Source organism: Numenius arquata, chromosome 10, assembly GCF_964106895.1.
Source record: "Numenius arquata chromosome 10, bNumArq3.hap1.1, whole genome shotgun sequence".
Taxonomy (NCBI): domain Eukaryota; kingdom Metazoa; phylum Chordata; class Aves; order Charadriiformes; family Scolopacidae; genus Numenius; species Numenius arquata.
In genome coordinates, this window is record NC_133585.1 from 41,221,719 (window position 1) to 41,235,313 (window position 13,595).

Consider the following 13,595-nt stretch of genomic DNA (forward strand, 5'->3'; position numbering starts at 1 on the left):
GAAAACACCTTAGCAACTAAAATTATCAAGGGAGTAGATGAAAACTAGAGCCAGTGCAAGGTGATGGTACCAGGTAGTTTCAGCAGTTGGAAAATCTGGTACATAACTTATTGGGTGTAAATGTAAATATGTAAGTGTTCTCTTTGGATATGCCTATGTTAATATCTTTATTAAAAAGTGTTGTAGACTGGTCCATCATCTCATACAGTGACAGAAGTTGCATCCGTTGAGAGAAAGTGACTACCACTTGGAGTAAAACGTTTGCCTGTAGATTTTCATAATACATTTATAGCAAAAAAATGTACCTCCCTGCCTTAGCTACATAAAACCTGCTGTTAGGCCTAAGTGTGTCTGAAGAACTTCACTGTATCATTAAGCACAAAGTGAATAGGGCTGAATATATGCTTGGGACAAAATTCTCCCTAAATTAACTTAATTGTACAGGAAAGGCCCTGTGTGAGGACAGCTCTTTCTGTCATTGTCTGTGAAAGCCCTATTGATAATGTTGTACACAGTCATTGAGCTCTGTAGAGGGTGTACTTCAGGCTTAGATTTTCTGTGGAAATAGTGAGTAGTTGTGTAAGGAGGGTTTCAGGGAGAAGCAATCTAGGATTTACTGGATTTCTCCTTCTGAGGGAGGGCTCCACAAGATGAGAGAAACCCCTTTCTGAAAGGACCTCGGGCAATGACAGGAAGACGACGATAATGTCCTTCTGCTGCTTAGGCACTGGAGGTCTAGAAAGAGATGATTAATGATTTTATTTCATTTTGGGTAAGAAAAACTTCATAAGAAGATGTTCAGAACTTTCCTTGACAACATCCTCTCATACTGAGATTCCCAGCCCCCGTCTGGTGAAGGACACAAGATTTTAGGATTAGGCCTGCATAAATGGTCCGTTACTAATTGAAAAGAATTATGCCATCATTATAATTGGATGAATGAAAGAGGGGGTGGGAGGCAGAAAAAGGAGAGAAGAGATTGCTTTTTTCACAAACTGAAGAAACATTTTTAAGGAAGTAGGAAATGCCCAGATTTTGATGTTAGCTAAAAGAGAGATTACAGATACTAAAGTGCTTATTAGAAGAGCACTGTAGATTTTCTGTGTTTTCCCATTGAATGATTCCATATAAATTGTGTTTTACTTATACTTGCATTATATTGGCTTTTCTAACTAGTAGTACTGCAAATCAAGCAAAGACCTTGAGCTTTTTTTCTAAAGCATCACTTTCGCCATTCCATTCAATGTTTGCAGTGTAGGTAAGGAATTTTTGAAGAGCTGTGGATCAGGGTGGAAGCCAAGTAATTCTCAGGAACCTCAGTTAACTCTGCAATGAAATTGGGCCTAATCACTAAAAGAAAACAACATGATTATAAATACACCTAGGGAATAACTCTGCTGAGCCAGAAGATGGCATTTGGACTTCTTTTGAGTAGAACCTAGAGGAAAACTAGAAGAAATCCAATCTATTTAAAATAGAATACAATAAGGTAATTTGTACTTAATATTTGTCTTCATTCTAGGTCAAAGATCTTGAGAAGCAGTTGCACCTAGCTCATTCTGAGATAGCAGAAGCTCAGACAGAACAGGATCAGCACAGCCAAGGATCCAGAAATCTGAATGACCGGATTCATCAATTGTTGGTAAAAACAAGTCATAGTATTAAAAAAAAATAAATCTTTCTTTCTAAAAGCCTCTCCTTACTGCGGATGTTCAGATTTGTACATTGCTTGTTTCCAAAGGGCAGCAGCCTCCTTATAATTAAGTTTGAGTTTTTATTAAAAATTTGAATTAGTTGTGAAGAAAGTTTCTGAAAGGCCTTTGCTGTTAGCATTGCAGGATGTTCAGAATTAAGATTAACTTTGTCATAAATTCAAAATCCTTGAATCCTATGCAAATCATATTAAAGATGCTGAGCCACCTTCACTTTAGCCTCATAGTTGAATTCCCTGTGTTAAGGAACCTTGGTCCTTTAACATATTTTGCAAGACATATCCAAGATTTTCCTAAGAGCACTAAACATTCCTTTTTAAGTGATTGAGAATATTAACAAATTGAACATACAGTATAAAAAAATTTTATGACATAAGTTTGGTTTCATCAAAACTGGCTTCATGTACTATAATTAGCCTTGCTTTTCTTCTTACATAAGATTATTCCTTAGTGACTGAATTTTGGGATATTAGTGTGGTTTCGTTAGATTTGTTTACCCAGTTAGCGTCACAGCGCTTTTGAAGGAGATGTTGAAATGGTTTCATTCCATATGGTGTTCTCCTATTCAAGAATATGTTAGTGTAAATCTTTTCCTACAGATTATACATAGCTCTAGAGAAGACTGGAGTCAGAATAATCATTGCATAAATGAAGGTTAGGAATCTAATTTTAGGATTCCTTTTATTGCTATGTCTTCAGCTCATGTCTTCATTCTGCCATTCCCTGAGCTTCCTACTTAGTTCTCTACTTTAGCCTTAACAATATGCAGATAGTTAACAATAGCAAGTTATGATTAGCAGAAACGCCTATTGATAATTCAGTTTGGGCATGTTAAATTCATATTTTTTAAATTAGTAGCTCTGAAATGTGTATGTCAGTATTTTTAATATTATTTACACTTTAAATTGTCATTTATAATGTAAATCGTATACTGTTCAGATTGTCTGGGGTGGAAAAGATTTAAGCTCTGGAGAACATGTGACAAATTACTGCATGAAATGAAACAAGCAATGAACAATTCTTATTAATGGTAAAGCTGGGTATTTATCAAAGAGCAGCTTTCCTTGGCATGCAATGTAGTGCTTCAGCGGTTTTCATTTGATGTTGACACAATATAATCTTACTTCATTTTGTAGCTTGTACTGATTTGGGAATAGATGTAAATGGCATGAAAGACTTCAGCTTTGAGGTGTTACATGCTTCAAAATAATTATAGCAGCAATATATAAAGTTGAAAACTACTGCTTTGTTGGAATAGAACATGTAAGAGGTGTCAGACTAGTTTAGCCAATGCTCCTGTCTTTTGCCAAGTGTAAATCCACGTACTAGCCCCTATTCAGATAGGTAACCATGTAATTCAATGTTGCTAGTGTTAAGAGAAAGAATAAAAACATCCTAAATGTGATTGAAGGAAGGAGATGACTTTAATGTCTTGTAGACTGAACTTCATAAAAAAGAGATACAATTAAGTCTAGAAAAAGAGCAGAACAAGCGGTTTTGGGATCGGGACACAGAAAACAGCGTCACCATTGACCAGCTAAGGAGAGAACTAGACAACAAAAACGTGCGATTGCAGCGCATGGAAAACACGGTGAAGGAAATGAGGACTGAATGTCACAGACAAATGGAGCGCCAGGTTGGTGAGCAACTGCAGCATGATAGTGTTCAGGACAGAAAGTGTGCTGGCTGCGGGCTTGTTGTATTTCTGTTGTTCAGATAGAAATATTGTAATTCTGGTTATCATGAGTGAGAGGCCTCTGGAGCTCTTGTGCCAACGTTTTCCTTCCAAAGATGCAGATACGTGACAGTCAGAATTTGCAGTCAGAATTTTATTTTTTTTTTCTTTTAATCTGACCTGTCCAGCCTTCATTTTATTTTTACTGATGAGGAAGCAGAAGCATTATTTTTAATTTTGATTTTTGACATACTAGCCTTAGGAGAAAATGAATGTTCTGGGAGTGTGTTTGATTTTGATCTGTAAAACTCCAAAACAGCATTTTGCAAATTTCCAGAAAGTTAGATGCTGCCAGACATAACAAACTATTGAAGGTAGTATTTTCAGTAGTGAGCACTTCAGTAAGAATAATTAGTAAATTAAAGGCCTTCCTAATGCCTTACTTTATGTAGTGCTTAATGAAAACATAATTAAGTTTGTGTTTATAACCCTAAGCTGAATGCGGGGAGATGTCAGAAAGAATTACTTCTGACAAAGTAGATTCCTAGACAGTGACTTACAGTACATTCCCCTTCTTCAAGACTTCAGCCCCTCAAAAATGAGCTGTAATTAGGTAGGTAATTAGGTAACTCACTTTGAATTATGAGTAAAGATCAATTCCTCTATATTCTAGCAAACCACGGTCTTGTGCTACCTCGCACATCATTCTACGTTTTCTCAATCCATTTTTTCCCTTTAAAGCCCTCCCACCAGGAAGTTCATTCTTTTCTTCTGTTTCTATTTTGTACTGCATTTCCTGAGTCACAGTACTTTGTGCTTTAAATGTTGCACATTGCTGCTTGCAAGAATAAAATCAGTAATAAATTATTCATGTACATCTTTTTTTTTTTTTTTTTTTTCCCGACTTACAGTGCAGTTGAGTATTAACGCTTAAAGTTCTTTAGCCTCAACTCCTCTAAATTTTATATGAACATTACTGGTTTCTTCTTTTTTTTTTTATCAGTTAAACATTTTTCATTTTCTATGATTAAAAAAACAATACTCTAAGAGATACTTCATTTATTAAAATGGAGGCAGAGGAAAGAAAATGAGAAGAATCACACAGTTGTTGTAGACCAGACCATGCTGACCTAGTTCTTCTGTAAAACTCAGATGTTTAAGATGAACTATAGAAAAGCAGAAATGTGACAGGAAATTCTAAAAGGAGAAATAAACATTTCTCTTGGTTGATCCTTATATTGCTGTTATTCAGATGGCTGCAATTCAGGAAAAAAATGAAAGCATTGGAAGAATCTCCTCTTTGACTGTTCAACTGGAGTCAACCAAGGAAACACTCTGTAAAGTTAAAGAAGATCTTACAGCCAAACAGATCGATTTGGAGACTGCTGAGAAAACAGTGTCAAATCTGGCAGCCCGTCTGGAGGAGAAAGAGGGAGCCCTTGAGGTTACCAATAAGGAAATCAAGAAGCTATATTCACAACTTGGCAGTAGGATGCAGGAGCTCCAGCATCTAAAGAATGAAGAAGACTGTTTACACAATGTACAGTCAGAGTGTGAAACGCTGAAGCTGCAGCTGTTAGAGAAGGAAAAGATTGTTGAGGTCTTCCAAAAGCAAATTGATAACATGACCCAGATTGTGGGCCAGCACAGTCGAACTGCTGGAGCAATGGAAGTTGAGAAATCTCAGCTTATAAAAGAAATAAATGACTGGAAACTTAAAGTAGAAGAACTTAAGGTGTGCAAATGATGCTGTATTTATGTCTCTGTAAGGCAGCAAATGTTTTCTGTTTTTAAATCTGTACCTTAATGTGCTAATGCTGTGGTTTTAAAGCAGGCCAGACAATGCAGCTTGAATCCCAACAGAACTAGAAGAGTTAGTGAAAAAAGAACACTATTATCACATTACCACCAAAAATTAGTAATTCACCAGTGCAAAGCAGTTGCCAAAAGGTTTCTAAATGCTGGAATATAATGTGCTGTCCTCAGTGATAGAATTTTCCGCACCAGTAACAGAAACAGAAATACAAAGTGTTACTGAGAAATAACAGACAGTGAGCACTCAGAATTCCAAATGGAGGACACTGTTTATAAGTGGTTATTTCTCAGAAAAGAATTATAGGATATGGTAGTCTTATGCAGGTCAGCATCTTCTGAAAAAATTCACTCCAGATAGGGAATTTCATCATCTTCTGTGAGAAGATAGTTGAGCAGTAGGAATGAATATAGAGCTGGTGCTACAAGAGGATGGAAATAATTTTCATATACACCTGGTAAGGTTAAACATGCTGTGAAGCCATCGCATCAGATTCTATTGTACCCTTTTTGCCTGGATTAGCAATTTTCACAAAAGTAATTTGTTTATTTTACTCTGTCATTCTTTCTTGCCCCAAACTCTGACAACTGAGATTTAAAGTAATGATGATGTCTGCGCGTCTTTGTGGTTATTTTGTATAATTATGTATATTACACATGATTACTTTTGGTTTTTATGTGAGTAGATTGCAAAGGATGAGAAAGAAGCCAGAATACGTGAAATGGAGGCCCAACAGAGCGAGCTGGAATTGGAAAAGGTTAAACTGGTAAACACATGCAGTGAGAGACTCCATGCACTTAATGATATGAAACTGGAAAAAGACCAGCTAATGAACGAACTCCGAGCCGGTCAGAGGGAGCTAGCTGGCCTTGCAGGTAGGGAGCCTCGACTTAGCTCAGTTCCAGTAGCTGCTAAATTGGGCTGATGTTAAAAATAGAAGAGCAGCTTGCTTACTGAATCCAAATATGGTTGCTGATACAGCAGAAGGGTTGCCTATTAGCACAGGGTAGTCAGATTGCTTCAGAGAGCTAAGTCATGGTTTGGGATTCTGGCACAGAATGATGAGAATACAGTCTTTATGGCAGTCTCTCACTACTCTAAGCAAAAATACTTAAACCACCTGACTCTGGAGACCAAAGAAGCAGATCTAGTAAATCACAGAATAGAAACTTGACTATTCTTTCATTTAAGAGCAATACTGGATGCCATTAACCATCTATGGTCAAAATACAGTGGAACTTAGTTTCTGTTTTCTTGTAGTTTTGCTACAATGTTATTTAAAAGCTTATGTTTTAACTCCAAGAACTGTTTTCACAATTAATGTGTGGGGAAGCAGATTAAGATAGTATTTTTAAAAAAATAAAAAAATAGGGGCTGGACCAAGGCAACCACCAAAATTCAGGGAAATCCTCTGTTAAATCCACAGTGCAGCCAGACAGATGATACTGTTCACGCGCTTTGCTCTCTACGCACCCCAGTACTCTCAGAAAATACCCGCTGGTAACATTTATTTCTTTATAACTCAGCTATACTTCTAAACTCATAAAGTTTTGTAAGAATTAAATAGATACTGTGACTTTGCATGGAAGGTCTGTCGTAGATTTGACTGGTTCTATCAGGGTGAATGAGGTACAAGAAAGACTTATTGGAGCAAATGACCACAGAGGAATTGGGGCCAAGCTGTTGATAGGGTCTGAGCACACGGCTGGCTGGCTGGCTGGCTTGTAGCACTGTGGGTGACAGGAGTTGAAGAGAGAGATAAGAAGCAGAGTTGCAGGAGAATGCTTGACAAATTAGACCAGTTCAGACCTAAGTCTGTCTGTAAGTATGGCTGGAGAGAAGAATGACAATGGCAACGTGCTGTCTCACTGATACCCTTAGCTTTCACAACATGCAGTTGTTTCTAGCAGCAGGAACTCAGAAATGTGGATTTATATCACTTTATTGAATTGTTGCTTTGGCAAGCAACCAGAGAACACATTTGTTTCTGGTGAAACAGAATCTTTTGCTGACATGCAGGACAATGAGCTACTAGTTGTGCATTTCTTAGCAGTGGATGTTATTTGCTTTATGTCTTAGCTATCTGCATATCTAATACTCCTTTAAAGAGAGTAGGCAACAGATCAGTTGTCTTAGTCTAGAAGAATGATAATTTTTGTCATTATAATTTCAATCTTTACTTACTTTCACCAGAGGGATTTGAAGATTTGAAGAGGGATTACCAGGATAAAATTGAGGAGATGGAATATACTGCAAACAGACTGAAAAAGCAGTTGAAATCTGCCCAAGCTGAACTGGAACAGACCAGAACTGCTCTAAAGACTATGGAGGGATCTGATGGCCATGGTAATTATGGATTGAACTTCCCAAAAACCACATTTGTCTTTTTAACAAGAGGATTTTTGTAAGTGTTGATCCCTCAGTAGATGCTGTAAGAATATTACAGATATTTTGTGAAATAAATAAACAATATTGCAGGTGACAACATATTTTTATTTTACCATTTACATACTGTAAAACTTAAATCATGAGTTGAGTTTTCTCAGGTGATCTTTATGTATATTTCCAGGGAATGCTTGCTTGTCTTGTGTGTGTGGTGGGTCTGGTGCCACTGCCTTGGACAAAACTCTAGCTGATTCTAATGGGTGGTTTGCACACATAAGTGGCTGTGGGATCCTCGTTCAACTTACTTATTCTAACATATTGCTGATAACTGACTTCCAGAGTCTTTTTGTCAGAACTCAGAATCCATAATCAATGTTGTGAATTGAGAATTAACCTTGTCTTTTACAGCTATGAAAGTTGCAGTGGGAATGCAGAAGCAGATCACCGCCAAGAGAGGACAGATAGATGCATTGCAGATCAAGATTAAATTCTTGGAAGAGGCAATGACAAATGCTGCTAAGGTCACAAGAGCTTCATGTAAAAGTATTTAACTGTATCTAGAGAAATTTTTCTTTGGAAAAATGCATGGCCAAAAGGACAACTGCCCAAGAAGGAGCAAAGAGAATTTTACTTGATGTAATGGGCACCTTCCCTTTCATAGAATCATCAAATGGCTTGGGTTGGAAGGGACCTTAAAGATCATCCAGTTCCAATCCCCCTGCCTTGGGCAGGGGTGGGGATCTCCCACTAGACCAGGTTGCTGAAAGCCTCATCCACCTTGGCCTTGAACACTTCTAGGGACAGGGCATCCACCACTTCTCTGGGTAACCTGTGCCAGTGTCTCACCACCCTCACAGTAAAGAATTTCTTCCTAGTATCTAATCTTAATCACCCCTCTTTCAGTTTAAAACCATTACCGCTTATCCTGTCACTCCACTCCCTGATCAAGAGTCCCTCCCCATCTCTCCTGTAGGCCCCCCTTTAGGTACTAGAAGGCTGCTATAAGGTCTCCCTGGAGCCTTCTCTTCTCCAGGCTGAACATCCCCAACTCTCTCAGCCTGTCCTCCTGGTAGCATGTATCATGGAATACCTCCACCACATAAATTAGCCTTCTGCATAGGGACAGGTTTTAATTTATATTTGTTCTCCATGAAAGATCAGTACTAGTTGCAACGAGAACCAAGCTCTTACTTGTTATTTTTAAAAATGTCAACTAATGCATTCCGTATCCTTTTGAATTTGGCCCAGAGTGCTTCCCCTCTTTGTTTCCTGAGGCGGTTCTTCGCAGTTCTGGTTGTAACCTCTGTATGTCAAGGTCTGCCTAGCACATTGAGGTCTTTCTAGCATTTTCTGTGACAAAGAAATCGTTCTGTAATCAATAGCTGGAGTTTACCGAATAATCATTTATATCGGTTTACTATAGTCTGTCCGCCTCCTTTACTGGCTTTGGATCCCGTGGATCCTAAAGCTTAAAATTCCAGTTGCAAAATGGATCTAAAATCTGAGATGTTACTTCATCAGGACCAGTCAAATTGTACTTTTCTTTTATAAGACCTATCTTCTTGTTGAAAACCTCATCTTTCTGCAAGACGCAATTAGCTAAGCTTCTGAAAGGGCTAATTCAGATCTTTCAAAGAGAAAAGAGAGTTGCAGAAAACAAGTATGTATAATGTAGGTAATTACAAATTCTTGACTTGTACTTTTGTTGTCCTTTTCTTGAACTCAGGAGAAGCATTACCTCAGAAAAGAAAATAATAAACTAAGTAAAGAATTGAGCTATATTGTAGCAGACAATACCAAGATTGCTGGGGAACTGGAGATCCTGAGATCACAAGACAAACGTCTGAAAGAAAAAATATCTAAGATGGAGACAGCCCTTGATAAGGTAATTTTAGGTAGCTTTCAGTTCAGTGAGACTTCTGGGTGTTTTCTTCTACAGTCACTTGGGAAGAGAAAACATCTGACCTCTTACCTAGGTTGTATTTAGCACGTCCTATTTACATGTACCGTAACATACCTGAAGAGATGTCTATAGTTAAGACTGTCTTCTGTTTTTTTAATGGTAAAAGGCTTCTATTTTCATTAAGAGAATTCTTGATTTACTCCTTACTAGCTCAGGGAAATACAAACTGTAGAGAATTTAAAGCAGATTGACCTTTCAGGCAGTAGATTGACCTTCCAGACCTTCCACTGGCTCTTGGCACGGCTCCTTTCCCTGGAGAGAGAGACTGGAACTGAGTGTGGTCACACACTGAGTCAACACGTTTGTCCATGCTCAGTGCTTTCTGGGACCTTAGTTAGGCAGCTGTGGGCCCCTCAGGGTGAGGGAAATTTTTAGGAACATCGTGTTGTTTCATTTGCCTTTTTTAGTTGAGGTTCCTGTTGCTGACATACCTGACTCATAATGCTAGGTTCTGTGGTTTGGTCTGACTAGCACATAAATCCCAGGTGCCCTACAGCTAAGCTGCTGCTTTTCCAGAAGGAAGACTCCTTTTTAGCTGCTCAGAATTCTAGTTTTTCAGGGTGTAAATTTCCATGTAAGGTGTAATTTTCAAATTGCTTTATTACTTAAAAAAAATATAATAAAAATAATTGTGATACTTCCTCCCACATGTGGCATTTCTTACTTTAAATGCTTGATGCTGGAAACAACTTTCTTTGTAATATATGTCATTGTGTACAGTCCTGGCCAACTGAGAGAGAAGCTGAAACACCGTGGAGACAGGTGCTCACTGAAAACTAGCACATGTGATACACTAAATAACAGTTCTTAGAAATTAGTAAAGTTTGTACTATGTCCTCTCACAGGATGCTAGTACATACCATTGTGGAGCATCCATTGTATAAACATCATAAAGTGTAATTGGCCATCTTGCTCATCATTAATGATTTGGAGTTAAATGTTCAAAAAGCTGCTGCTTTTAACCATACATCCACAGTGCCTCAGGGACACTGCCTGTGCCTTAGTGGCAGTTGTAAAGAAGCACAGAAATGCAGACAGGTTTTGTTTAAAACAGAAGAGGGAACTCTGCTAGAGTGATAAAAGCAGTCTGGTTTGTAAAGGTATCTCTCTCTTGTGCTTTGGCTTAGGGCTTACTTTCTTCTTGCTATCCGATAGTCACACAATGAAAAATAGATACATTATTAGATCTTCTCACACCGTTTCAAAGTAAACTTTTAAAAGAAGGAGGAGTATATAACAACGTAGCAAAGACAGGTCAACAAAGTTATCAGCCACCCATTTTAAAAACCTAGAGTATAGTTTTGCCTCATTAGCACAGTTGAGTTTCCTAATCCTAGAGGTGTTCAGTATGTGTAGGACTGTCCCTGACAGGATTAGCTCCCTTCTGTGATAGAATGGTCTGCATATTATGGCTACGAGGATCACAGAACCAGTCAGTTGCTTTTGTAAGCCTATCAAGAAAGGTCATCTTGCAGTATTTCTATACTGATAGCAGTAGATAGATACAGCATCTGTATGTGTACCTTGTTGTTTCTTGATCGGAAAGAAAACAGGAAAGACACTAATCCACAGTAAGTTAGCAAAATTAACTTACGCCTCTTCTATCCTCTCTTACAGGCATCCATGCAATTTGCAGAATGTCAGTGCATAATCCAGTGTCAGGAACAAGAAGCCATGCGCTTCAGACTGCAGCACACTTTAGATGTAAAAGTAAGTAAGTTACTGAGAAGCATAGGTATAAAGTTAGATGCATTTACGTCATGTCCTAACTTTAGATTTAACCTTGTTTGTTGCAAAGTACTCTAAAAAGTTTGTATTCTGAAACCTTTTTTCACGTGGAATGCCTCGTTGCTGCACAAGTCATGTCCATAATTTCAGTTACTTTGAAGTACTATATACAGCAAGTGCAACAAAAAAACTAAACAGCCACAGGAATATTGGACCATATGCTTCCTCTGCTAAAGTTTGGTTTCAGTGACACTTCAGTGTTTTATTGTGGCCCTAGGCAAATAAAAGCTAGAAATGTTCATGGCATTATTATGAAAAATGAATTAGAGAGACAAGGTCTGTAGGGATGCCTTTTACTAGTGTAGCTGTTAGCAATAGAAAGAACTAACAAAGTTTTGGGCACCCACATCCTTCTTCAGGCCTGAAATAAAACCAGCAGCCTTAAAGCTACATACAGTCTGGAAACAAGGGCTCTGGGTTTAATTTGATTATGCTAACTACTTAGCCCAAAAAATCATTAATTTTTAAGAAGCAAAGAGAGATTTTGGCAAGGGGAAAGAAAATATGATCATGAGGCATCTGGGACAGGAAAAGGAAGACATATAATTGACATCTGTGGAGCTATATAGCATTAATGAAAGATAGGGTACAGAGGAAATAGTACATTAATATAAAGCCAGTATCTCTATAAAGAGCCCAGAATTTAGTCCAAACTCTATCTGTACTAATAAGTTTAATAGAGACTATTATTTACCTTTGCCTTATTTATAACTGTAGACTATTAAGGCTGCAATGAAACTACTACTATAAACAAATGGTACACTTGGAACAGTTGTCCTAAAAAATTATTGTTAATTTTAGTGACCTGTCTTAGTTGCTAGTTTTGAGTGAGAAACGAAATGTTGTGTTCAAAATACAAATGTACATAAGCAATACAAAAAGTAATTAATATGGACAACAGCAAAGGTGGGGAATCTCATCTTCAAACAAAAGAAATTCTCACCCAAGTGGGTAAAAAAAGGTACAAGAACTGAGGGACAGTTTAATTTTGTGGTGACCCGGAGATGTCCTCCACTTGCATGGTTAAAATTCTGAAAATAAGTGAAGCTGCCACTCTTGCACCCAGTTCAGTCACTGGAAAGGTTATGTCTGAGCACACCTAAAAAGACTAAAAGGGATGCCCTATTACAGAGGGTGTGTTGTTGTTACCTGTTTATTCTCCTTAGCTATATACGTGCTTATTCTGCTTGGCTAATGGTTTTCTGCAGGAGCTGCAGGGCCCAGGCTACTCATCAGCTTCAGGCAAGCTGCGGCACATGGTCCCTCTTTCCCACCTGCACTCTGCTGTCATTCCACCTTCCCAGAACTTGGCCAGCTGTGCTCCTTGGGTGAGTACTGGCCCCAAAATGGGAAGCTGCACTGGAAACGGGGATGTTCCAAAGATAAAAAATAACATGGAATTTCTAAATGGGAAAGCATCTTGTTTGGTAATGTCCAAGAGTGAATTTTTAACACCAAAGATTAAATAATTTTCTGTAGCTTCTCATACATTATGGCCTTTCAGATTTTCTTTTTTTTCCATTTGCAAAATATATGTAAAAAACACCTGGACAATAAAAAAATCTATAGATTTTAATAGGAATTTATCTCACCTCTATCACCAATAATGTTTATAAATTACTAACATTGAAGGTACTGATCTGTAACCAGTTTGGGTTTCACTTTTTTTTTTTCCTAGTACTTTAATTGCTGTAAATCACTTACATTTGGCAGTGAAAATAGACTTGTACATAGTTCCTGATGAATTTCATCATCTGATTGACCTGTAGTAGCTTTTAATACTTAAATCTTTCTCCAAGCTGGCCTTCACTGATTTTGACCAATTTTATCCTAAAAGACACATCATTGCCCTTCCTTCCTTCCTTTTGTTTTTGTACATCTGCATTTAGATTTAAATTAGATGCTATTGTTTTTCTAATTTTTCATTACAGAAAGCATCAACTCAAACCTCTCATGCAAAAAAAAATCTTTTGTATTTTCTGTATAGATTTTATATAATTCTTCAAAAGGGACTAGAGGTCTTTTCATTAATTTTTACCTCAAAGTCTGTAGGAGACTACAAGTTAGTGCAGATATTTTTTGGTAATATTTTCTGTTTTACTTCTGTTGTGGTAACAAACATTCACATCAAGGAACAAAGGATACTTAATTCTGTGAAATCCCTGCAGCATCAGGCACTCCCATTCTCTTTTCTTTGAGTTAATCAATTCATACTTCTGAGTAAAGAGAAGAAAAAAGGACCGATTTTTAATGTATTAC

The 13,595-nt window shown here is 37.6% G+C and overlaps 1 protein-coding gene across 1 annotated transcript in view; it reads left to right on the top strand.

Moving 5' to 3' along the window:
• The window catches only part of CCDC158 (coiled-coil domain containing 158), a 33,526-nt gene that overhangs the window by 12,123 nt on the left and 7,808 nt on the right, over positions 1–13,595 (top strand). The window contains 9 exon segments of the mRNA XM_074154999.1: positions 1,523–1,642; positions 3,151–3,348; positions 4,640–5,122; positions 5,886–6,075; positions 7,394–7,546; positions 7,994–8,106; positions 9,312–9,470; positions 11,166–11,258; positions 12,545–12,664. Coding sequence (XP_074011100.1) covers positions 1,523–1,642; positions 3,151–3,348; positions 4,640–5,122; positions 5,886–6,075; positions 7,394–7,546; positions 7,994–8,106; positions 9,312–9,470; positions 11,166–11,258; positions 12,545–12,664 — 1,629 coding nt within the window.